We start from the raw sequence: 27,202 nt of genomic DNA, 5'->3' as shown, positions 1-27,202 counted from the left end.
AATGCTCCACGTTTGGAGAAAACCAAACACAGCAAAATCAACACGAACACATAATACCAGCGGTCAAGCACGGTAGTGGAGAGGTGATGATTTGCGCTTGTTTTGTAGCTACATGACCTGGGTCATGCAGAAAACAATTATTTCAAATTATTGCTGCTAAAGGTGGTTCTTCATGCACCAAAACCATTTCATTTTTTAACTCATTGTGGACAACTTGTGCAGTCCTGTTCAAAAGAGCTAGGCACAGTAAGTCTGAATCATTATAAGAGGACTAAAAACCCCACTTGTCAAGTGCTATAAAACTACATGCTCACTTTGTTATGATAAACACATTTCTAATCATCATTTTAACAAATTTTTTGAAGGCAGGTCAGTGTTTGGTTCACACAGGCACACACAGCCTATATTGTAACCATGCACAGATACATTTGCTGTCACAATTCTTTGCAGGACTTCAGCTGGAATTTTGGGAGGGAGGGAGGGAGGAAGAGTGAGGGAGTAAGGGGAGGTGGGACTGAGGAGGAGGGGAGGTGGATGGAGGTCTGGCTCTGTCATCTCATAAACCAAAGGGGAGTTTTTTTTCCCCCTCACTCTTCTCCAGCAACAAAGACCAGGATGGAAAAGTCATTGTGCATGCTGCCTGCAGTGCTTTTCCTGGGACTTTTGACACACGGTGCTGCAGCACTGATAAACACCCCAGCACCGACTAAGAGTTATGCATTAATCAACTACACAACAACAACAAGGCCAACTCTGAATTGGACCGAGGCTGTGACCGTGAAGGGCGAGAGCAGGGACGGAACGACTCCAGCAACAGCAGAGCCAGACATTTTCACCACCACTGTCAGAGACAAACAGCTGGACACCACGGACACCAGCAAAGAAAGAAACAAGAAAGAGAAAGACCCAAGAGACCGCAAGACTGAAGATGACAAATCGAAACTGGGTAGGAAAAAAATTACCCATTTAGTCTGATTTTTGCATGAAGCTGTGTTAGGAGCTCCAGTATTAACTCCATATTAATTAAAGAGTCAACCTTTAACACAAATCAAGCTGTAAAAGTAGATGGAGATAATTATTGCTATTATTATATTATATTTCCAATCATAGAAGGTCAAAAAAATCCCAGTAAAGTTAGTTTGAAGTTTAGTTTTTGCTTAGCTTAGTTTTTAAAAATCTCTTCTCAGTCAGTCACTTAAAGGAATATGTCTTCCAGCTATACACAGCTGTATTACACTGTATAGCATTTGTTACTGCTTGTAATACTTGCTATATCAATATGTTGGATTTAGCTGTTTTGACCCACTTGTGACTGATGTGAATGTTATTAGCTGTTCCCTAAACCTCAGAATCCCCTGCAGCTGTAGCTCTCACCTCCCTGATCTGCTGAACATTTGACTTTTCTCCACTGTGTCTCAAATTACATCCAAAGCCTCCACTATTTCCAATATCTGCAGCTTCCTCTACTCCCCGAAACAAGCAGAGCAGGGGGAGGAGGAGGTGAGGGGCCTCCAAACTTCCACAGAACTGGCCCAAGATGATCAGAGATATTCCCCATAACAGCTTGGAGCTCGGTTTACATCTGGCATGTGTTTGCTTACTCAGACAAACCACAAAGAGAGAGAAAGGTTAACCCTTCCACTGTCGATCTCAGAGCTGCTTCTGCAGAGGATCAACATGTGGAGACAGAAACCCAGAGAAGATCTTATCGCGTGATGATTCACTTTTGTTTTCCGCGCAGACTGTCCTCCCCTCGGCCTGGAGTCCCTGCGAGTTGATGACAGCCAGATTCAAGCTTCGTCCTACCAGCGGTCGGGGCTGGGTCCTCACAGGGGGAGGCTGAATATCCAGGTCAGTGGGTCAGAGGCTATTACAGACACTCATCTCTCAGCATTTTGGAAAGCATTGTTAAATTTTATTAACATAAACAAACTGCACACATTTTTTAAAAACTTTGAAAATCAAATAAAGAAATACAACCTAAAATTACCTTTATTAGTTAATTTAGATTGACTGCTACTTCAAAGACATGAATTTGAATGGATTCAATTTGATGAATCAAGCTGAATCTACTGAATACTATTTTGTTATGTTTCAAATGTTGTGTGTGTGGGAATCTCCAGTTTCTATGCAAAGCGTATTAAAAACGGTTTAAAAAATTATTTCTTCTGTCAACATGCAAAATCTACAGATGTTTAATTTATCACCATAGTGAAGAGAAACGTCACCATAAAGGTCCAGGAAAAACTACAGTTACTTTTTTCACGGTTAGAATTACTTTACTTGAGACTCAGTTTAATGTGGAATCAAAGATTTGGTCCAAAGTAACAAGAAAGTCCACTGGGAAGTTTTCTATTCTATTCTATAATCAGATATCTTGACTAATTTGATCTCCTAATGGGATTAGCCATTCCTTTCAAGTTGTCATATTTAACTTAAATACTTATTTCTAGTGTTTATTACAGGAACTATAAATTATAAAGTATCCACCCTTTAACTTAGCAGGCTTATTAGTTCTTGCTTGGCTTGTAAAATTAGCCAATAAAATAAAATCTATTCATTGTTTGTTCCAAGAAAAAAATGTACAAAAATTAAATGAAATAATCTGATGAATGCAGAGCCAGATGTGTTTATCACTGCAGCCGTCCACTCCTCTTGTTCTGCGGTCCAAAATCTTGAGTCTGGAGTCTGAAAGTAATTATTTCAAAATAGGGTCAGCACTCTTATGCAATGCTTCACACGAAGGCCAAACCTCAAGTTTTCAGGGAGTGTTTCTTGGATTCTTTGTGACGTGCGTTTTTCTTTTTTTCTCTTCTTTTTTTTTCCAAGTCTGGCATTGAGGATGGAGATCTGTATGATGGAGCTTGGTGTGCCGAGTATAAGGACCGGCACCAGTGGCTCGAGGTGGATGCCCTTCATCTCACTCTGTTTACTGGAGTTATTCTGCAAGGGCGAAACTCCATCTGGAGGTCAGGTAGTATCAGGATTAAAGCTGAAAATCAAAATAATTTGTTAGCATTATGGACATTAGCTCTTCGTTGAACATACTGTCTAAAGCAAAGATGGAGTGCTGTGGTATTCTTTGGCTGCCCGCTGCAATGAGCTCACTGAAAAAATATACGTTTGTTTTCATTTTTGGTCTATGTCATAGTTGGGACTGGGTCGAAACCTACAAAGTTCAGCTGAGTAATGACTCTGTAACCTGGCATACCTCCATGAACGGGACGCGGGAAGCGGTGAGAACTACTTCTTGTATTCTGCGATTTAAGGAACATAGATGGAAAACAGATTTTGAAGTTTCTCTGCCAAAGTGAAATATAGACTGTAAACCAAAACCTTAAGTATTGGTGCAGATTAGAGAGGACTCAGAGTGAAACAAATACAGTACGGCAAAAACTGAAATTCGGGGGTGGCCTTTAACTCATTATAACACACTATATAAACAAACTAAAGTACACATTGATCAATGTTCCAGCATGCAGTGTGTACAAAGAAATTTAAGGTTAGACTGAAAACTGCAGTTCAAACTCTTTTTTTGTCTGACGCCACATATTTTGGAAAGTCCAAGCTCTTTCCAAGGAAATGAAGGCGAAATAAAAGTTTTCCACTTCATTTTAAAGCCATTGCTAACTCTGCCAAGAAGGTCATGTTTTCAGCTATATTTGTGTTGTAATCATTAGCACAGTGGGCCGAGCAGGCAAACCATCTGCCAGAAGGCAACTGCAGAATCAAACTCAGGCCCACTTCCTGCATGTTCTTCCTCCACTGTCCTGTCACCCCACGACTCAAGAGCTTGTTGCACCTATTTTAGCAGCAACGACTTGAATTGTTTTGTCTACGACTTTATCAGTCTCTCACATCGTTGTGGAGGAATTTTGGCGCACTAGTCTTTATAATCTTGTTGCAGTTCATTAAAGTTTGCCTTCTTAAGGTCTGGACTTTCACTGGTCCATTGCAACACCATCTTTTTCAGCCATTCTTTTGTAGATTTGCTGTGATTTGCTTGGGGTCATTTTCCTTTTGCATGACCCAATTTCAGTCAAGTTTTAGCTGTCCAACAGATGGACTCACATTTGTCTCTACAATACTTTGGTATACAGAGGAATAAGTGGTCACCTCAATGAGTGTAAGGTACTCAGGTCCCGTGGCTCCATAACAAGCCCAAATTATAAGCACCGCACCACCGTGCTTGACAGTTGGTATGAGGTGTTTGTGCCGATACGCTGTGTTTAGTTTTCTCCAAACGTAGCACTGTGCATTTTGGCCAAACATCCCATCTCTTCAAAGGACATTGTTCCAGATGCCTTGTGGTTGTTCTGAGGCAATTTTGCACACATAAGCTGTGGTGGCATGTTCTTTTTAGAATGAAGTTCTTTGGAAATGGCCTAATAAACATCGTAAATAAAACCTGATAAGGCCAGATTACTTTTATTTTATCCTTATATACAAAAGCTTAGAATATATAGAGGGCCTGCTATCTTTTTTCCATGACTACACAAACTTATATGAACTCACATTGAATTGTGCAGCTATTTGAAGGAAACCAGAATCCTGAGACGCCGGTTCTTGGGCTCCTTCCTGTTCCCACCGTTGCCCGTTTCATCCGCATCAACCCACAGACCTGGTACTCCAACGGGACCGTCTGCCTCAGGGCTGAGATACTTGGCTGCCGTGTTCACGGTAGGAAAAAAAACAGTAGGCGAGAGGGACACAGCATTTACTGTGGATGTTCAAATGCAAGAAAATATGTAACTGGAAACATCTGCTACTTTCTTTTAGATCCATCTGACATTTTCTCAGAGCATGAATCAGGATCCAAGGATGCTCTGGACTTTAGACACCACAACTACAAAGAAATGAGAAAGGTTAGGAAAGTTACAGGATGAGTGGCTTTCCCATAAACACCAGGGTTTTTACTCATGCTCTTAACGGTTTGCAGATTTGGTAAAGGTTCAGCTTTAACCCTTTTAAGCCTTACACTCAAGCGTGTTTTCTGAACCCTGAAGCTCATGAAGTCTGTGACGGAGGAGTGTCCCGACATCACCCGCGTCTACACTATAGGGAGGAGCTACATGGGCCTCAAACTCTACGTTATGGAGATCTCAGATAACCCGGGCAAACACGAAATCGGTAAGAGTTGAAGATATTGGAATGAAACCTTCTGGTTTGTCATATTTCTCAAGTTACCCAGAGTTTCGCAGCTCAGAGGTGCAGTTCAATGTCCACCATTGTTTATACAGCCTGATTTCTGCAGCAGCCCCACACAGGGAGGCAGGGGGTCCTGAGGAGAAGGCCTCTCTTGTATAAACAAATGATTTTATTTCTTTGAACCATTGCCATTAGATACAGGCTTGCGTTTAAATGTGATCTGTGGCCACTCAACATCTGCCAGCAAGATGAGTAAAATCAAGTTTGGTACAGCGTGTCTTTGTTTCTTAAGAGAAATGTCATAAACACATTTCAAAATCACTTTGCTCCCAGGCATTTTGCTCTTATGTGTCAGCAGCTGTTTAATTGATTTCATGGAGTAGTGATCAGTGCCAAGTCTAAGAGAAAACACTGAGGCCTTGAACATATTTTATTTTTGTGGTAAAAGCCCAGACTTCAGGTCTTTGGAGTCATGTACTTAGAAATGCCTGGCGCCAAACTGTTGCCTAACACAGACTGCTTTATCTGAGCAATTAAATGTCTTCCTAGTGTGCTGCTGAGCTTTAGAAAACAAAAATAAACTTAAAATCTTAGATAATGTTTAATATGACCTCCTTTTAGAAGTGCCCCAGTCAGTTCTTCCACATTTTTTTATTCCTTGGCGTGTAAAGGGGCTCTAAATTTTCCTCTTGGCAGGGGAACCTGAGTTTCGCTACGTGGCAGGCATGCACGGAAATGAAGCTCTTGGTCGAGAGCTTGTCCTAAACCTCATGCAGTATATGTGCAAAGAATACAAAAAGGGCAACCAGCGTATTGTACGGCTGGTCACCGAGACGCGAATCCACCTCCTGCCCTCCATGAACCCAGATGGATATGAGGGGGCTTATGTGAAGGTGGGTAAATCTTAATTAGGCTCATGTCTTGTTCTTTTTTTAAAAAATATATATATATATAATATGCTCTTTAATAATCCCCACATTATACTTGTTAATGTGGTGCAGGGTTCAGAACTGTCTGGATGGGCTGAGGGACGATACAGCTTTGAAGGAATCGACCTGAATCATAACTTCCCAGACCTGAACAACATTATGTGGGACACCGAAGAAAAAGCAGCAGATAAATCCAAAGTGCCCAACCACTACATCCCCATCCCAGAATACTACACCAAAGAAGACGCCACAGTAAGGAAATGCATCTCATTTGTGCATTTGAAAAATTCATTTCATTGGCACCACCTGGAGGCTATTTTAACATTGACAGGAAATAGAAACTAAAGCATTAAAATTGACTTCACCTAAAAACTACAATTTTACAATGCTCAATGTTTTGTTCTCACGAAGGTCGTGAGAAAGAGCAGCTTTAGTCAGCTTTAGTCGGCGTGCCATTATTTTCATTTCATTGACATGCAAAGGCTCAGATCAGGAAATCATTTCAGAGCCAAGAAACTAGTTTCCCTGAAAGCCTGAGGATTGTCACTCAGTGTCTGGTGACAGTGTTCAAGGCAAACACAGGCTGAAATCCTGCTTAATGACAGAAAAAGATCACCAGATCTACAAGCTTTTCTTTGGTGAATTTCCTCTTGGGTGTGTTTTGTTATTAAAAAGGTTATTTATTTAACTGCATCATGCGGGTTAGGATTATTAATCCTGCCATCTGTGTTTTATTCTGAAAATCTTTCCAGTGTCTGATTATTTCCCCTGAGAACTGTACTTAAGTACCAGTTTTAGGAGCTAGACTTAGTGTTTCCACTTGTTTGCTTCGTTGTTAAAAGTTTGACTTTGTGACATTTCAGGGTTCAGTATTGTCTTCCCTCCTTCTTCACATACATCTGACAGCAGAATTTACTTCACAAAAACAGTGGGCTCCTCCACCTTTAAAATGTCTGCGAGTTGTTAGATGTTTCATCAGTGTAAGCAGTGCATAGATCTAATGAGAAATTACTCGTTTTATCAATGGTAAATGGTAAATGGACTGGTTCTTATATAGCGCTTTTCTACTCATCTGAGCACTCAAAGCGCTTTACACAACTTGTGCATTCACCCATTCAGACCCATTCGCACAAGCACATCTTTCTAAGTGCTTTTATAGCTAACATTCAAACACATTCATACTCCGATGGATGCATCGGAGAGCAATTTGGGGTTAGTACCTTGCCCAAGGATATTTGGCATGCAGACTAGGGGAAGCCAGGAATCGAACCACCAACCTTCCAATCAGTAGATGACCTGCTCTACCACCTGAGACATTAAAGTTGTTGAATGGAAAACAAATGAGAAAAAGGTATATGTTAAAAACCTGTTCAAGATCAAGTCCACAAAAGTTCACAAAAAAAGAACGAAAGTACAAAATGAGAGCAAGTTTTTCTGTGCATAATTTAGAATTTTCCTCTCCTTCTTTACTCCATTAACTCTCTGACTAGAGTCCGACCAATACTGGACTTTTAAATCAATTTTGAATTAATATTAATCAATATCAATACAGACATTTGGTGTAGAGACACTCCTGGCCATCAATTTGCAGGTTGCACAAGGTTGCACATATGCAGATTACAGTCTTTGCCATGTTGGCTTTACTATTATTAGTCAAGATCATGCTAGAAAAACAGGAAAAGAACTTTAAAGTGCATATAGAACAGATTTTCCAAAAAGTTGCTCTCACTAATGGCAAACACGCAGTCGCTGATCACACGTCAGAAGTGGCTTACAGAAGTTACACAACTGATTTATGAAGATATACTAGAGTGCGTCCTGGGTGTCATAAAGACAATCCCACCACAACATTATGTCTAAGAACATATATTTCTTATAATTGCTCATCAGTGAAACACAATGACTTTAAACACTTTAAAAAAATCTTTAGACCCTCTCACTCTCAGGAGAGAGGTCTGGGAAAGTGATTTTCTAGAGAACTGATTGGTCAATAGGAGGTGATTTCATACCTGTTGATCTCTAACCTGCAACACAACCTCATGTGGAGTTTAAGTTACCGTGGCAATAAAATCAGAAAGTAGTGATCCATCGTCATAGTACTGAAACCCCAAGGTCAATCCTGAAGTTACCCAGATAAGGTGAAATCTTGCTTCATCGTTTTGGACGCCATAACGTAGTACATGTCTCTGTCTAACTCTGCTCGGACCAGCTGTTTTTTGGATTTGTAGTATTTACATGATGCCAGCAGGAAAGGAGCGCCCTGCCTCTAATCTTTACATTTTCATCGAATCTTTATTCATTGATTTTTAAACACCAGCAGTGTTAGATCAGCAAATAGCTAATATTGGCCTAATATCAGTCGGACTGTATCTGGCAGTGTCTTCCATGAACAAAGAAAATAGTCCAAAACAAAAGCATCACACACAGGAAAACATGGTCAGTTAACAAATCAGGGAATTAGAAACATCTGGGCAACGAGGCACAGGTCAAACTAATCACGATAACAAAACAGAGGACATGAAACTAAATGCAAAACACAGGAGACAACTAACTAGAAAACTAAAACAGGAAATAACTAAACAGGGAAACTTGGACACCACAGTAAACTTAACATAAAGGGAAACCCCAATGAACCTAAGACTCTCATACACACAGTAACTGCAACTAAGAATGCTAAAGAAATAGAAAAGCATGCTAAGAATCAAATATAAAATCAAAGAGAAATATGATAATGCGCTGTAGTAAAAGACAAATAACCTAATAAAATAATATGTTTTCACCTTTTTTTTCTTTACTTTTAATACTTCAGCTTTTTATTTTTTGAATACTGCATGCCTTTTTACTTTTAACAATTTAGTTTTTGCAGATTCACATGCTTTGGGTACTTAAACTAAACTCCTTCTACCTCTGCCCAGGTTGCACCAGAGACACGTGCGGTCATCAGCTGGATGCAGGACATTCCCTTTGTGCTCAGCGCCAACCTCCATGGTGGAGAGCTTGTTGTTACCTATCCCTTCGACTGCACCCGTGACTGGGCGCCGCAGGAAGACACGCCAACAGCAGACAACGCCTTCTTTCGCTGGCTGGCCTCGGTCTATGCCTCGACTAACCTGGTGATGGCCAACCCGGACCGACGTATCTGCCACTACGAGGACTTTCAGTTACATAACAACATCATCAACGGCGGAGCCTGGCACACGGTTCCTGGCAGTGAGTTTCATCAGTCTGTTCTGAGCATGATTTCCGCCATCTGAGACTCATCAGACCCAAAAAATGCTGCATCGTCCTCTGCAGAGGATGTTGTGTGATTTCAGTTAGTGTTACAAAACAAGAGAGCAGATTGAAACACTTAAAAACATTTACTACCAATGTGCAAACATCCTGTCAAATTGCATATCCCTTAAATTAAACTAGGCTCCAGTACATATCAAATTTTAATCTTGCTATAATTTGCAAGCTTAAAAAATACATTTAACCAAGTTAATCACTGACAGATGTCATATTTCTCTCTATTCAAGGATCAAATTCAGTTCTTTTCCCCCTTAAACCTATAAATTGCACGACTGTTTCACTCAATATTCACTGTGTTTTCTGTGCCTGCCTTTCCTGCAGGTATGAACGACTTCAGTTACCTGCACACCAACTGCTTCGAGGTGACAGTGGAGCTGTCCTGTGATAAGTTTCCTCATGTTAGTGAGCTCCCCATCGAGTGGGAGAACAATAAGGAGTCTCTGCTGGTTTACATGGAGCAGGTAAACCTGTTCAAAGAAAATGGTACAAGTTATCATGTGGTTTTCAAAGCAGTGGCTCACACGGCAGCATTTTCTCCTCTCTCAGGTTCACAGAGGCATCAAAGGTGTGGTCAGGGACAAGCTCACCAAAAAAGGAATAGCAGATGCTATAATCAAGGTGGAGGACCATGACCATGACATCCGATCAGGTCAGCCAGTTGATTTTATTTATCTGTTTTAATCTGATTTTCTTTCTAATGAGCAGGGTGCAACCATCAAATGCATCTTTGTTTTAGCTGTATTTCTGTGTATACCAAGTTAACAGCCTGTGACCAAACACACTGAAAGAACCATTTTGACAATTGCTGTATTTGAACTGTTGTAAATGACTTACTGACGTGTAATCCGTCAAACATATCTCTGATATCAAGCCATTTGGAGCCCCAAAGAACATTTTCGTCACAAGATGCTGCAATCAGTTTTTGGCAAAATTATTCATTTATCTTCTACAGATGCATTAACCAGTAAAACCAGAAGCTTAGATTAAAATTCTGCAAACCTCATTTTTTTCTGTAGCCACTGATGGGGACTACTGGCGTCTTCTGAACCCAGGCGAGTACAAGGTGATCGTTTGGGCCGTGGGTTACTTCCCATCCATGCGTCGGTGCAATGTTGGCATGGAACCAAATCCCACCATCTGTGACTTCATCCTCACCAAAACACCCATCCAGAGGCTGAAGGAGATCAGGGCCAAAGGGGGGAAGATCCCGCAGGATCTTCAGCTGCGTCTTCGTGCTCTGAGGCTCCGAAAGCTACGGGCTAGCACCAAGGCAATCAACCGCCGCAGGGAGGGTCAGCGGATGAGAAGAGCTCGGTCCTCTCAAGCCTGGAAAGCATGAGAGGAGATGGGAGAACGGGTTCATGAACTGTCCTCTGGGAAAAAATACATTTCTGCTGTTAAAGGAGCTCACCTGGTTGACAAAAAGTATTTCTCAAATATCAAAACATGCAGACCGTTGTATGTCTGATACTGTTCTCAGTTTGGGGACCCTTCAGGCTATGACAGGCACATAAACTCTTGGGGACAATGTCATTGCAGAACAGGTTTTTAAATTGGCTCAAGTATCCTTAAAAGTTACACAAAGAGTTCCTAAATTGTGAATTTACTGGGTTTGGGGTTTTTTGTACATTAACTAAGGTGAGGATTTCAGTGTCAGCTGGCCTGATGTCATAAATTTTCTAAAAGTGTTTTTTTTTTTAATTTTAGTTTGGTTGTCTGACTAAAGTCCAACTGGACCAATAAAGTTAAATAACTGTGTTATCCAGTGTATTTAATCTGAACCTAAGGTTAACAGAAGTGAACAGCTGAAAGAAACTGCCATTGGTTGCAATCTGAAAGTGAGGACATGAGATGAGTGGAAGGATGAAAAAGAGGGAAATCTGTGTGGCACATGGACAAACCTCAAATCAAATGAGCTTTATTTGTCTAGCACGTTTAAAAGACATCAAGCGTCGGCTAAAGTGTTGAACAGAAGGACAATGTAGTCAAAATAAAAGAAAGAATTCAAATAAATGAGATAAAAAAATTAATTTTCTCTGTAAACATCTAAACAAAGCCTGTGGCTAGACACCAATCCAGCCCACTGAATAGCTTAAGTTTCATAAATACATCCGTTTTACTGCTTAAATACTTGTGCCATGCCCATTCATACTACACCAAATTAGATAACCAATAGACAAACAATAAATGTCTATCTACTACAAACATTTCTGCAAAAAGGATTTTTATGTCTTTTAATAAAAACTTTGTTTTATTAACTACAGGACAGTCTGGCCAAAGAGTTATCACAACTTTGTCTGCAATTGTACATTTAATTCTTGCAATTTAAGCCCAAAGAATCATGCAGACCAAAGTTATTACAGCTAACTAAAACTAGATGTGAAAACCCTCCCAAAACAAAAAACTTTAGTTAACAAATTTAAGACCTTTGAAAAACCCCAAAGTAGAATGATTTCTTGAACTTATAAAAATAAAATAAAAAGATAAAGATAATAAATTCTGTAACTATCTGTTAGTATTGTCGAAGTCTGCTAACAACATGCCTAATTATTCACTGACAGGTGCTTTTATTGAGACTCTGCACATCTGCAAGATTGAGCATCAACTGTTTTTTATTATAACACCTGTACGGATTTTCCTATATCTTGCCTTTGACATATGCCCTCCATACATAAAAAAATATTTAAGAAAAGCTAAAACTGAAACTAATAAAACTTAACTAAAACTAAACATTTCAGACAATAAAAACTTTGAAAGAAATATATTAATATATATATATTAATGAAATTACACATCTGTGGTAGCTCAGATAGGCTAACATCTGTACAATATAGAGCAGGGGTATAAATATAAGGCCCAGGGGGCAGAAACACCCCAGCAAAGAAACCAATATGTCCAACTGGATGGCTCTTGGAAAATCTAAAGGAAGGGATAGATTTTGGACTTTAACTGTATTTTCATAAGATTTACAGTTTTTCCCACTGACAAACACCCCATGCAAGTCAAGTAATGATGTGATGGAGGGTGTTTCAGGTGCAACCAAAGTCTTTCATTTTCAGGCCAATCATGTACCTGTGCACACACGTTTCTGCCACTGACAGAAAAAAAATGACAGACTGTACATATGCACGTGAGATCCTTTGCTACTACTGTTGCAATTCCTACATGTATTTTTGGCTGGATTAGCTTCTTTTCTGAAGTAGTCAGAAATTGCATTGCTCGTCCTCCTGTGTACTTACAGCACCGTGAAAAAGTCTTGACTCTTCATTTTCAGTCTAGTCCTTATACGACGTGATTGAATGAATAGGATTCTTCTCCCCTTTAGATAATGTTTAATTGTTTATTTCATAACTCACCAGATCATAAAAACAAAAAACATTTCTTCCTTTAACTTGCTAATCCTCCCATGAGGAAAGTCATTCTCAGAGTTGGGACTGCAGCAGATGCGAAAGAGTTTGACTGACATATAGGGAAGAAATTCTAAGGACGATTTAAAAATAAATCAATAAATGAAGAGAAAATTAACAATAAAGGACCCAAACACAGAGCAGTCAGCAGTGAAAAAGAAGCTAAGTTTTTATTTCTGATAAGTACCATTTTTAGTATCGCTGTCAGGATTACTTACTCTGTGTAACCAGGTAGGAAACAACAGTGCATTTACCCTCCCCCCCCCCCCCAGCTGTGATCGCCACAAATACTGGGAGCATTCCTTTAATCCACAGCTGAAAACAGGTTAAAAACCCAGAACCGGAGCAATAAAGCAACAAAGAAATTCCTAAAAATGAACCCGGTGTTTAGTTACTATACCTGAAGTGAAAATGGCAGATAAGACACTTTTCCTCAAAGAGCTCGTGAGTATAATAAGTGAAATAAAAGCAGCGGTGAATACACAGCATCCTTTAACCATCAGTTCAGTCAGTTCATTTTAAAGTAGCTGTTTACAGAAGAAATGTCTACTTTTTTAAAATGTCAGTAATCAGAGAAATTAAATAATTCTAAGGGAAAGAAAGACGACTGAGCTGGAGGTGAAATGGACTCTGTTTGCAACATACTGAAAACACATTTTGAGCATGTAACTGAGGTACAAAGTGTTAAAAGCATCTTTTCTCATTGCTTGCAGGACCATACAGGGAGCTAGAATCTAAGACTCCACCTGTGTTATCACCTCAAACCCAAATGAAGTTAAATGTTATCACGCACCCCCCCCCCCCCCCCCCCCCCCCCCCCCAACATTTTGTGGCACTGAGTTGAGACCAGAAAAGAAGAAATAATAGCACTCACAATTAATATAAAGTTACCCCTAACAGCCAGTTTGCATTAGATTAGCACAAAGTGGAAACAATTGGAAGCAGCTAGCCCAGCTTTATCTAACAGAATTAAATGTTATCCACTGGCACACTGAGTAGCCAAGGGAGACAGAAGTGCTAATTAGTAATCTTCCCAGTGATTATGCTAATCTTACCAGTGGCTTTATAAAGGTTTTTGAGGTCATATGCAAGTCGCTCGTTGTCAGCCAAAATGGACGAGATACAATTACCATTCAGCACAGGAAGAAAATGTGTATTTCCCCCAACGGTTGGTGAGCGGTTGCATGCTCTTGCTAGGTAAAAATCTGCCTCAAAGAGGGTACTACTGCAAAATCTCAGAGTGCTTTGGTCGCTCTCAAATTGCCAGGGCTGGACGTTCTCTTTGTGGAAGACACCGACTTGTCTGCAAACACTCGCCAACTACTAGTCGAGCAAAAACGTGCAAAACAAACCAGAAACGCTACAAATCCAGAAAGCTTTGGAGCGTGTTGGCTGCACAGATGGTATAAAACATGGACTTCTGGGTTGGAAAAATGCAAACTTTTACTTGGTGAACATTTTGTTTAACTAGCAGTTAAGACTAGTTGGTGAGTGTTTGCAGATAAGTTGCTGCTCCATGCAAGCTCCATGCAACCACAGGAATCTGGTAGCAATCAAAGCAATCACACAGAGGGCTTTTTGGGTTTTTTTTTTGTTTTTTTTTGGGGGGGGGGACACAGAGGGCTTTTTGTTTTTTTTGGGGGGGGGAGAAGCCATAATTGGGGGTTTTAACAATTGATTTCACAGGTATCGCCATCAGCCTCTATTTAAAATACATATTTTGTCCTCGCAACTTGTAAATGACAGACGGTCAAACAAGTAGAGCTGGTAGTCACATGACTGTAAAACCCTGAATATTTGGAGTGATTAGCCAGCATTTTAACACTTTGTGACTGTAGGGGGTGCTGCTGCACTCTTATCTTTGCAGTATTTTTTTTTTTTTACATTAAGGTTTAGAGACATGTTCAGAATTTAGAGCATCTAAACACTGTGAAATATACACCACTAAATACTGAGTGGTCAATATATCCATAAAGCAACAGTTCCCCCTTTAATACCAAAGGCATGAATGTAGTTCCATCTCAACACCCCACCAGATGTGAATGAGACACTTCCCAAAATGTGAAACGAGAGAAGATATTTCCAAATCCACAAATAGATACCCACTTTTAGCTCACGGCAGAGAAGTCCAAGTAAAAAAAAGAAAAAGAAAAACAAACAGAATCAAAACATTTGGCATCTAAGAGCTGAACACAGAGCCTCACATAAATAAGAAAGAAGAATTATCTTAAGAGGCTGGTATGCATAGTAGTATACGCTTCTGTCTTTTTTTGTTTGTTTGTTTGTTTCCCTAACAGCAAGTTTCTATCTACTCTGCAGTCAGTCAGTATGTACTGTAGCCAGTATACATTACAGTTGTAACAATCAGGCATGTGCTTACAGCAGCTATACAAAACACAAAAGCATTGCTCTTACAAGAACAGTCAAAGCAATTTGCTCCTTTAAAGAGGAGAAAAGCCTTGCTCATCAACTTTATGCTAACACAAGCAAACGTGAAACACTAGGTGTGACAAAACAGTGTGGATTAGCACTGTCCAAAAACCAACAAACTTAGGTTCAGGGGTAGAAAAAGCACAATTTCATCTTGCAAATGTTAAATAAAGAATGTAAAGAATCTTTCTCAGTCAAAAAGTGAACATGCCACTGATAAAATAAAAAGGCCGGCAATATTCTACAGCAAGCATTAATGAAACAGCTTATTTGTCTGTCTCCAGCTGTCTGACAGCTCCAATGCAGTCAAAAACATTAGAAACACATTAGTTAGCCTCACTATTTGAACATAGATACTGTGGCTAACTGTAAATACGTTTAGTGCACCATTCTGTTTGAGTAACACTGGAGGGGAAAAAAGTGAAAAAGAAAAAAGTAAGTCAGATGAAAATATTTTAAAGAGTTGCATTTTCAGATGTAACGATGTAGGTGCTGAGAGACGCAGGCAGGGTTGGGAAGCCAGAGCAGCGTGCTCGATGTGGAAAATCTATAATAATGCCAGCAATGTTTAAGGGAAAAATACTTAACTGCTACTACATTTTCATTTATACAAAGAGTGGGTGTGGAAAAATCTGGAAATGAGACACCGACAGCAGCTGGACTTCAGCAGTTTCCACTTACAGGAAATGAAAAGTGACTCCAATGTATCTACTCTTAAAGTAGCCTCAGTGACTGTGAGAATAGCATCAAACATCGTGCTACAAGTAGTGCCATAATTCATACACCAATAAAACCACTTAAAAAAAACACTATCAAAGACCATGAAGGCAGAAACAGGGTGGAGACAGAAAACGTACTTGAAGTCAGGGGTCAAAGTTCAGATTGTATGAGCAGAGAAGCAGCACCTGTGGAGAAAAGGCATGAGCAGAGCAGCAGAGAGCGACACGATGTGCAGCAGAGGACGCCGAATTGAGACGACCAGCGACAGACGAAAGCGCCCGTTCCTTACTCGTCCCTTTAGGATTCATGTCCGCTTGCATCCTTAGTGTTTTTGTCCTGAGACAGCAACATCTGGGTGTGCCGAGTCTCAACAAAATCAAAGTTTTTTACTGCTATAGAGAATGAATCTTTAATATGAAAACGAGCTTGTCCTTCACTGATGCCACGTTGCGCCACTGTCTCCGAGGAGAAAAGTAAAACCCAACTGATCTTTCTTGTACTGCCTTTTTTTCTTCTTAAAGTTCAGGGTCAGTGAGGTTTCCATCCACTGCTGCAGTCTGGCCACCGGTCCACAGCTCAAGTCTTCTCCGTTCTTCTCCCATGTCAATGGCTATCAGCTGACACCTACAATCCAAACTAACTTTGCCTGCTTAGCGGCTGCAGACCTGGGTCAAGAAGTACTTTTAGGGTTTGTTTCTTTAGTTTATCGGAAAAAGATTCAGACAAACAGATGCCGGGAATCCGATTTAGGATTGCTACACGTTTTTTTCTCCTTTTTAGAGTTTTTGACAGCTTTTCCTTTAATGTTTCCGACAGAAGCTAAGCATATTTCTCAGTAGCTAAACAATCTGTAAACACATAATGGCAAAACTGTAAAAATCAAAGAGATTAAGTAGCTGCACTAAACTTGGGCAATGCAAGGTTTTTATAGATTTTTGTGTGATTATGAATAAATTAATGCTTCTTTGATATATTCTCAGACTTGCTGTGCATAAACCCTAATCAGTACTTCTTCACTGAGGTCTGCGACACTTCTTTCTTCAACAGTACCGGATGCTAAAACTTGGGCTGGTAAAGGGCCACGCGCCCACTGAGGCACCCCGAGGCCAGCTGGCAGTGTGTTGGGGAGAACTTTGTGGTGAGCACTACGTCACTGTGCGAGTAGATGGAGCGTATCTCCCTGAGGCAGCTGGTCTGGATGGGCAGGCAGTCGACCAGCTCGCCACAGCGCTCGTCGAAGGCCAGGAGGCGTACGCCGTAGCCGTAAGGGGAGCAGATGAGCCGTCCATCTGGGCTGAAGCACAGCTCCTTGATGTAGCCCCGCCCCACGTTGGCCTCCTCGATGTAGTGGGTAAGGCGGAGGGAGCAACGGGGGGAGACCAGCGGGCGAGTGGGTGCTCCCTCCTGGAACTCATACACACACGTCCACTGAAGAGAGAAAGGCAGTGAGAAAGCGGACATACAAGTGATGCAGTTTAATACCAGATGATTAAACACGCAATCGCATCAGCGTCATCACTGGAAATACAGCCTTCAGTGGCCCTTTACTTGTAAGCTGCTTAAAAGTATGACACTGCACTTCAGTTCTACAAGAAAAATGGTCAAATATACAGCCAGAATTACGCTTGTTAATGGCTAACAAAATCCTCTGGTTGATATAAAACTTTTAGAGGGAACAAATATTAGTGAAGGCGTATTTTAGCCTGTGTGGATTACAAAAATAGCTTGAAGAGGGATCTTGGTGGTTTAAGGCATTTTAATAAACAAAACTGTGATTATGTCAGCTTCATGCACCGCTCCATGTTTCTCACCTCTTGGTCATCCATGTTGCTGGAGCATCGGATAAGTGTGGCCCAGCCTTTGGGATGGAGCTGCAGGGAGGTGATGCAGTTCCCTCTGTCCCTCTCGCCGGGGATCTCTGGAGTTAACACCTCCAGACTGTTTCTGGGAGACAGCCCTGCGAGCACAGTTTTTCATAACATTAAAGACAAAACCTCAGGTGTCAGTAGTTTATCCCTTCTATATCATGATTTGCCCTGACCTTCTCTATGAGGGTGGAGCTTGCTGGAGTCATTTCCCTGGCGAGGAGTACAAGCGGATCTGGACGCTGATGTGCCTCCATCTACAAAATCATAAAAGGCATTTATAGGTTGTTTTTTTTTAATAAACACTAACCTAACGCGAACAATTCAGCAATTCAAACATGAAGGAACGTGAGCAAAACACTTCATTAATTTGCGCATGAGCCTGATCTGACCTGAGCTGAGGGGAGTCCGTCGTGCTCGTAGCATTCGGTAGCTGCCCACCTCTAGGGACTGGGTGAGGTCCAGGTCATGGAGGATGAGCAAGTACCCTGAGGAAGTAGAAATGAGCATCTTGGAACAGTCAGGTGTCAGGCGCATCCTCATTAAGTAGCGAGTGTGGAAGAACTTTTTGTGTGGGCAGCCATCCTCTGTAAACCTATAAATGCAGAGAAGTAATTAAGGTTTAACAGACAGTTAGATTACAATATCTTAATAAAACCCTTCCTGTATAGATCAGCCTTGGTGCAGCCCCTCAGTTCCATTTCATCAAATCAGCTGTTCTAGCTCCTGCTCCCTCCCTTTATCCCAGACTTCTGATTGGTTGCCCTTTGCATACAGAAAGGTCGACCAGCAGGTGGTTTGGGCTTCTGTGGTCTAATATCACAGACGTAATATGATTATCTCAGCCAAAGCTGTATCCTGGAGATGATCATATTAGAGCTATCCACCCACATTAATATCGCAGATCTGAGACCAGGAAAAACTGACTGAAAGGTTGTATTTAGTGCAGTGCGAAACCCGAGGTTTTAGCTCAAGACTGAAATCAGTATTTGAAATTTTTGTCATTTTTGTATAACATGTAGTAACATATATGAAGCTAAATCACTAACTAACTAAATTAAAGCATTTTGATTGAAAGCCAAAAGAAACAAATCACAATAAGATAACCTGGGCATGTTTAAATTGGTTTGAAGTACAGGCCACTTCTAATAAGGATATACTTTATTTTCACCATAACTGTATGTGGCACAGACACAACGAGCACATGGACGTAAAACAAACATACCGTAGACAATGACTAACCTGTTAGTGTCCCATGTGATGACATTACCATCGAAGCCAGAAGTGACAAGGAGACGAGTGTTGGTGTCATACTCGATGTTCTTCACCCAGCTGGCATGCCCGTGCAATGAGCAAACCTTTGAGTTAAGCTTACGCAGATCCCATAATGCAATTGTGGTGTCGTCGGAGCAGGTGGCAAACAAACGATTGTCCAAAAACCTACAGGGAGAGAAACACAGATTTAGGAAACCCAGTGGATAGTAATTTCAACACAGGTTGACCAATCTGGGGCGCTTCCCTACGCTGACATCCTCGTGAAGATCTGTGAGGACACTGTGAGGAGCAAGAAGAGAGCTATTCTACACAGAAGTCTTTTATCAAGTGGGATGATGTACAAATGCGACATCTCTGTAAGAACCTGATGCCACTAAAATGAAACTACAGTCCTGTGGAAAAGAAAATACACCCTGTTCCAATTCTATGGCTTTACATATTAGGTGAAAATAAAATTCTGGTTCCTAGCAGGTTCTCTTTAAATACAACTGCCACTGAAGAACAATACATGACACATTACACTGCATCATTATTTATTTAACAGAAACTAAACCAACATGCAGAAGCAGTTGTGTGAAAATCTAAGTACCCCCAATAATTGAGTAGCTTGAAGAACCACCTTTGGCAGCAATAACGTGATGTTCTCACGTTCTGTACGACTTTTTCAGTCTCTCACATTGTTGTGGAGGAATTCTGGCCCACTCTTCTTTACAACGTTGCTTCACTTTATTGCTGTGCTTTGGATCTTTGTCCTGTTACATAATCCAATTTCAGCCAAGCTTTAGTTGTCGGACAGATGGCCTCACATTTGACTCTTGAATACTCTGGTGTACAAAACAGTCCATGGTCAACTCCGTGACTGCAAAACAAGCCCAAATCATCAGCCCTCCACCACCACGTTGACAGCTGCTGTGAGGCGCTTTCTCCAAATGTAAGCCTATGTATTATGGCCAAACATCTCTGCTTGGGTCTCTTCTGTCTTAAAGGGGATTGTTCCAGAAGCTTTGCAATTTGCTCAGGTATTGGTTTGCAGAGCTAAGCTGTGCTTATATGTTCTTTTTAGGGAGAAGAGGCTTTCTCCTGACAACCCTTCCAAACAAGCCATAACTGTTCATTACAGTCCAGTCATAAACTTTAATATTAAACACACTAAAGGAGGCCTTAGAGCCTTGGCTGTCTTTAATATTTTGCTTTTGTGAATAATATTTTTCACACTTTGCATATATTTTTTCACACAATTTGAAGTCCATCATTCAACTTGTTTGGAAATGGCCTCATAACCCTTTTCAGATTGATGGACAACAACAGCTGCTTCTCTAAGATCACTGATTTTGTCTTTCCTCCTTGGGTTTGTTTTAAGACAGTCCTGACAAAGCTGGAAAATGACAAAACGTCTGCGCTTATAGAGGTGCTCACACTTGCTAATTATCTATTAATGAAGCGCATTTCATTGGCCTGCTCAATTTCTATGGAAGCTGCAAATATGTACTTTGTTTTTTCACACACTGCTTCAGCATTTTGGCTTAATTTTTGTTATATAAATAAAGGCAATGGATGATATGTGTTGTTGTTCAACTAAGGTTGTACTGAAATGCGGAAGGATTTCTTATTTGGCACCTTCAGCTCTTCCATCCATTTATTAGTCTCTGCATGTCATACTTGATTTAAAGACTCATGCTGTAATACAGACTGTTTATTATGTTTTATTACCTTAACCCACAGGTCTCTCGCTCCCTTTTACTGAGCTACAGACCCAATTTGTAAAACCTTTCCCCAGAGATTCAAGATTAGAATAATGCACCTTATGTTGTTGACACAGTCCTCATGGGCCTCCGTCAGGGTTTTGATGTGTCTGGATGAGATTGGATCAAACAGCAGGACCTCAGTCTGCTCACAGGCCACAGTCAGCACAGACCTAATCAGAAGAAAAAAAACCAGTTGATCTCTTTGTCCATGTGCGACAAGATGTTATGCAGCAGCAAACGAAAGCATAAAGGGGAAAAAGGAGAATATTTTCTCAGTTTATAGGCAATCTAATAAGTAGACAGGATGAATTTTACTTGCATTGACGCTACACTACTCATTGCATTTTTGCTATAATAATGAGTCACAACAATGTTACTAAAACTGCACAACAAGAACAGGTATAATTTAAAAAATTCAAGCGTCAAATGCAGACACAAGTCAAAGTATTAAGTATTGACGAGTATTGTGCACAGCAGCGCTATCACGGTACAGCCAGGACAGGAAGTGTGAGCCCACAAAACAAATGTGACCCAGACTGGGCACAGCTTGACCTGGTTTGTCTGCAGGATTTGTTTCTTACATCTGCTGTCTCTTGGCTTAAGTCCGAGAAGTGCTCACTAGTACAAGACTTTGGAGGTTACATTTTGAGGATATTAAGAACGTACTGTTAAATCATCAGTAAACAAACTGATGGGGTTTGTCTGGAAACTATTTATTATGTCATCATTAAACACCGAGTGAGTTTGTATGAGATGAAGTAGGTAGGTGAGGACGAATGTGGCTTTTAAATTCAAGCTTTTAACGCACAAATATCGGGAAATCTCTCAACTTCACACCCTAAAACGCAGACAAATCTTACCCGTCCGGGGAGTACTCCAGGTTAAACACGGCTCCATGGGTCTGAGTGCTCAGGTTAACTGACTCTACAGCCGGATTCATAGAGCGGTACAAGCTTGTCATTGTCCTGAAGTTATCCCGAGCTGGGTCCACAAACACCCCTCGTCTTATAGTCCTGCTCTGCAACCAAGAAAACAGGCTAGCACCCCTGAAGCTGTCAGTGTCGGAGCCACCACCAGTGTCGGAGCTACCATCAGTGCACTTCTTCAGCGGTGCGACGGCCGGTCTGGAGCGGGGCTCTCGCTCCTCCAATACGGGAGACCCCGCGATAGGAGCCACTAGACCCTCGCTGCTCGCGGGGGGTGAAGGAGAAGCTCTCCGAGCGATGTCATCTTCCTCATCCGAATCGTCAATGTCAGGGTCTTCCTCTTTGTCGGAGACGGTGCCGCCGTTGGGCCTGTCCCGCGACTCGTCGGCGTCCTCGCTGTCGCTCTGGTGCTCCGAGCTCATTGTAGCTTCTCCAGCGTCCGCACAGACGTTTGCGGTTCGGGGTGCAGGGTCTCGAAAAGTAGGCTGGCCCGGTCACCTAATGAACACGAACCCGCTGCTTCCTTCACTCTTTTAAGAATCCATTGCAGAGCATTTTAGGTGCATAGGTTACGCTGGGCAAATTTTATTTTGTTGCTAGGTTTGCCAGCGCCTTAACGCCTCCCGTTAAACCACACACATGTTAGCTTAAATTTCACCGGAAGATGATGATTAATCTTCAAAATAAAAGCACAAATAGCCTTTAAAACTCTATGCGTGTGTCTTACATAAAGCAAAACACAATATAAGTATTGTTTATTACTCCTAAACCGTGCTTCTACTCATTTTTATCGAAATAAGACACGTACAAATAAGCCCGTTTTCTTGAGTACAAACGCCGAGCTGAAACATCCAAGCGGAAGATTCGTGCTTCTTTCACATAACTTGTTTTGTCCGCACCAAAACAAACGCAAACAATGACGTAGTTCCGTTTCCTTTCCCTAGCAGATTGCTTGCTGCCATCTGCTGAATAAGTGGATTTGCTATGTGACAATAGTTAACCATAAATTCATTTATGAATATGACAATATAAATGCGCAAGACTGAAATCTTTAAGATGTAAATAGCGCAGGAAGATCAACAAAGCAAACACTGTCATAAAAAGGTAACAACAATAATAACAGTGATAATAATACATCAAGTCAAAAGTCTTGAGCCAATCCTCATTTTTTAATAGTTTACAAGAATACTGTAAATAAATGCAGCAATGTTTTTTGCACATGTGTAAACATGCACGGAAATGCGGCATATAAGGCAAGAAATAGATTGTGCAATTCTAAGGAGACTGAATGTCGATGTTTGGTATGATCACCTTTCTTTTTCAACACAACCTGAACTCTCATAGGCACAATTTCTAGTAATTTCTTTAAGTAGGCTTCAGGAATAGCTCCAAAGAATTCCTAAAGGATATTACAAGCTCTACTTTGGATGTTGGCTGCCTTTTGTTCCATTTTCTGTCACGATAATCTCACACTGCTTCAGTAATGTTGAGATGCAGGCTCTGGGGAGGCCAATCTGTGACTGATAGTGTTCCAGTGTGTGTTTTTCAATACAGGTTTGCTTTTACTAAATTGGCAAGTTGTTTGGATCATTGCCATGCTGAAAAATCCAAATGTTGGCAATCAGATGCTTTCCACATGGATGATGGCTCAAAATCAGCTTCACAGCTGTAGCTTCACAGGTTCTCCACAAGGGTGTGTCCATTCCTCAGTGCATTTCTGGTAAGAAACACCTGACTCCTGCTTACCATACTGAGCTATTTTAAAATAATCTGTTTTCTCATAAATCAGATATTTGAATAAAAATATGTATGTGGTTTCTATAGATATATATATAGAGAGAGAGCCTTTTACAGGAAGATTCATTGACAAATGAAGAATTAAGAAAATGTCTTATTAAGGAAAATGTGTATTCTGAACAGTTTGTGAAAACCTCCTTAAGACTGCTTTGGTTGGTAGCATATACCTGTAGTCATAGTTTAAATGGAAATAATGGACTGTATGAACACACATTTAATTGCGAATCAAACAAAATTCCATTGTGGTTTGCCTTATGCCATATGTTTCTATTACGCTTGCCAGTGATAGCTAATAAAGCTTATTTTGAGTTTATGTTTGTCTAAGGAGTCCTGCACATTGGGTCTCCACCTACCACACAGCACCCCTTGATAATAATTTCTGTTGCTGCAGCGTTCTGAGGATTTAAGCCTGATTAGAGCTATTGTGGTTTTCTGAATTGTGTTTTCAAACAATTTTCTTGTAAATCTGTGGAAATTTGATTTCATGTTCAGCATCCTAATTCCATTCATTCTGTTGAAATTGCATTGGTAACTCATTGAAGTGTTACTGAGTATTCATAAACAGCCACTTTGTACGTACAGTGAGCGAATGGGTTGGTTGAACTAAATAAGGTTGAATTAAATTGACTCATTAGAACTACGTTGACTCATATTGATCAGAGAGTTAGAACAACAACTAAAAGAAACTTAGATTAACCTAAAAGGAACTAATCAGGCTTAACTGGTATTGGACACAGATCAGGATTTAAAACCAAACCTAAAGTGGGACGTGAGAGAGATTTATTTTTGTTTTTTCTTCTTTTATTTAATTCCTTCTGGGATTTAGATCCAACAACTTAAGTGCCGAAACTGTACGTACACTTCTGTGTATTCCATTTTCCATAAAACAGCCAGCAGTTCAAAATTTACGATGGTCTGTTTGTTACTTCAGGTTTCCAGTATAAACTGCTCTTGTAAATCTAGATTCTGGTCCTAGCTATCTGTAAATATCTACAGTGCTACAATATGTTAACTGGTTTTTTGTTTTTTTTGTTTTTAAAGAATATGTTCAATTTTTCCTTCATCTATTTATTTTTTTCATTTTTTAAATCCAAATATGTATAAAATTTTTGGTCTTCATCAGTCTAAATAATGAATATTATACACATGTTTCTCTTATATTAAACATCTGCTGATATTCTGGCCTGTAAGACAAACATAACTCTGTGTTTTTCATCTATCCCTTTCTTTATTGCGTGAGTCAAACCAGGAGATTGTGACAGATACTGCTAGAATGTAAAACATAAATGTGCTGCCAAACCAACACATGCAGCTATCAAACCTTTCTTCATTTTAATTCTTAAAATGAATTATTCTTGAACGAAGACACTGATTTGACACTTGTAAAAATATGGTTGATTGTGTTTATTCCCCCCTCCACCCATCTCCCTACCATGTTTTCTCAAAAGTGAACAGAGGGTTGGGAGATGATAGAGGAAAGGAAGAAGTGGGGAAAGAGTTGCAAAGAAGAGGGTAAAGCAAGGGTAGAAGGCCGAAAAAGTGGTGAAAAGAAAGGATTAGAAAGGAGGAAAGAGACAGAGGAGAGAAAACCCCAACAATCCCTTCTGAGCAAGGAGGAAAAACTCCCTTTAAGCAGGAAGAAACCTGAGGCAGAAGGTTTGGGTGTGAGGGTGAAAAAAGAAAAGAAAAAGGATGAATATATTGGAGAAAGAAAACATGGAGAGTGATGAAGAGGTGGTCGGAGAGAAAGGGAGAGGGGTGATGAGATAGAAAAGAGGTGGAGGAAGACAAGCCTATGCCTCCTCATGATTAAGTGAGGAAGCATAGGGTCCCTCCTCCTGAAAGAGCAGAAGTATTTTTTCTTATTTTTTAGGCACTGTTCCTGGAGCTCTTTCCTCTGTAGGATGAGGATTTTCAGTTCATCGATTGTTCCTGCATTTTGCTCCTCAAATTTCTTGCATTTTTTCTCCAGTTCTTCTAATTTTGCTTGTTTTTCATTAAGCTTTTCTTTCAGTTTTTTAGATTTTGCCTCCTGTATTCACTTTGCCTGTAGCATCTTTATATTCCCCTGTTGTACTTTGTTGTCTTCTAACTCCTCATTTCTGCTCTGGATTTCTTGAAGCGTACACTACAGGTCTTTATGTGTTTTCTTCAGTTCTTCCCTTGCACCTGTATTTCATTGTTTTTGCACCTCAAGTTGTTGTTAGGTTCTGTTTTTTCTCAGCATTTCATTGAACCTATATTGCATGTCTGAGCATTATTTTTTTCCAGTTTTTCCTTTTCTCCTTCTAGTTCAATGGTTTTCGCATGCATTTCATTATAACATGCGTGCAGTTGTAGATTTTTCCTTTCAAAGTCTTGGAGAATAAGTTGTGTTTTTTTCTGTATTTCTTCCTGTTGCTCTTTCTCTTGAAGCATTTCTGCATTTTTGTGCAGTGCTTCATCAAGCAGTATTTGCACATGATGTTTTTCCTCCATGTTTTGGAGTTTACATTCCATTTCTTTCTCCTTTATGTCCTCTTGTTTCTTCTCTTGAAGAAACTCTTTTTTTCCAGGGCTTCATCAAATTTTACTTGCAGCTCCTGATTCTTTTTCTCTGTGTCTTGGAGATTCCCATGTAGCTTCTGATTAATAGCTTGCATTTGTTGTGCTTGTTTGTAGTCATCAGGTTTACAATCTGCTGCTGTGCTTGATTAAACATTATTTCTCAGCCCTCCTTTATAATATCCATGTTGGGGTTATATTGCATACTTTTAGTTTCTTGCTGTTGTTGTTGGTTCATGAGAAATTCATTGTGCCTTTCTTCCAGACTCCCCAAAATGTCATTTGGGGAGTCTGGCTGGGCACCCTTGAAAGGAGAGCCAGCGTAAATGTGTTGTTTCTTGGGGTGTTTTCTCAGAAACACATTGGAGTCTTGAAAGTGACTGTGTAAAAGATCCAACTGTTTCAAGATGTTTCTCAGGAAAATCAACATCAATTCAATGTCATCTTACTATCAGGGTTCTTCAGTCTCAGCTGACTGCAGGTTTCCCTAACCTAATGACTGAAACTATCACCAACAATAAGCCACAAACTCAGTTTCATGGTTGTTAATATTCAAACTGTCATGACCACTGATCAAAGAGTAGCAGTATGGCTCTAATCACAGCACTTAGCCAGAAGTTGTTTAGTTGCCCCAATGTATAACTCTCACAACACAGCAATCCTTTTGATACTTAATTGCAAATATCAGATATAAACTCATTTTCTATTGTGGGCCAAGTACAGCCCAGTTTGATTTTAAATGGGCCAGACCAGTGAAACTCTCTTTTCTGTCAGTGTAAAGACGTTTAACTACAAATTTAATCCCTGAGATAATTACATAAATATAATCTAAGAAAAAGAAATTCAGTTTTCAACAATACACACATCAGTTTTCCTACATGATAAAGGAATTCCGCTTTGGGCTTAAATTTACAGAAAAATGTCTATTAGCTCATCGCACAGACTGTCTTGTAATTATAAAATGGAACATTTTTATTAAATGACAGAATAATGGGGGTTTTTTTCTTCTTCTTTTTTTTTTTGCATGATTCTGACAATGAATCCACTGTAAAAATCAAACTTCTCTATAGTAGATCATGGAAAAAAAACAAAACGTGATCTTCTCTTATTTAATCGTTCATTTTT

The 27,202-nt window shown here is 40.2% G+C and overlaps 2 protein-coding genes across 2 annotated transcripts; one reads left to right on the top strand and one right to left on the bottom strand.

Moving 5' to 3' along the window:
• The first annotated feature begins 534 nt into the window (after positions 1-534).
• On the top strand, positions 535-11,126 carry cpxm1a (carboxypeptidase X (M14 family), member 1a). The gene is made up of 13 exons (XM_087832679.1): positions 535-946; positions 1,742-1,851; positions 2,830-2,969; positions 3,152-3,236; positions 4,530-4,680; positions 4,780-4,865; positions 5,007-5,130; positions 5,845-6,041; positions 6,150-6,329; positions 8,993-9,287; positions 9,690-9,829; positions 9,915-10,017; positions 10,385-11,126. Exons 1-13 carry the CDS (start codon positions 535-537, stop codon positions 10,705-10,707), a joined length of 2,346 nt encoding a protein of 781 aa, XP_087688805.1. The 3' UTR covers positions 10,708-11,126.
• A 3,293-nt stretch (positions 11,127-14,419) lies between these two features.
• dcaf10 (DDB1 and CUL4 associated factor 10) lies at positions 14,420-22,584 on the bottom strand. The gene is made up of 7 exons (XM_006798632.3): positions 21,671-22,584; positions 20,867-20,980; positions 19,033-19,230; positions 18,183-18,385; positions 17,967-18,047; positions 17,737-17,882; positions 14,420-17,353 (listed from the first exon to the last, which is right to left on the bottom strand). The coding sequence occupies exons 1-7, from the start codon at positions 22,156-22,158 to the stop codon at positions 16,982-16,984; spliced, it is 1,602 nt and encodes a 533-aa protein (XP_006798695.1). The 5' UTR covers positions 22,159-22,584; the 3' UTR covers positions 14,420-16,981.
• Positions 22,585-27,202: the final 4,618 nt, after the last annotated feature.

The sequence above is a fragment of the Neolamprologus brichardi genome, chromosome 19, assembly GCF_056152115.1.
Source record: "Neolamprologus brichardi isolate AB-2024 chromosome 19, ASM5615211v1, whole genome shotgun sequence".
In the NCBI taxonomy this organism is placed as follows: Eukaryota; Metazoa; Chordata; class Actinopteri; order Cichliformes; family Cichlidae; genus Neolamprologus; species Neolamprologus brichardi.
This window is presented reverse-complemented; position numbering and strand designations above follow the sequence as displayed.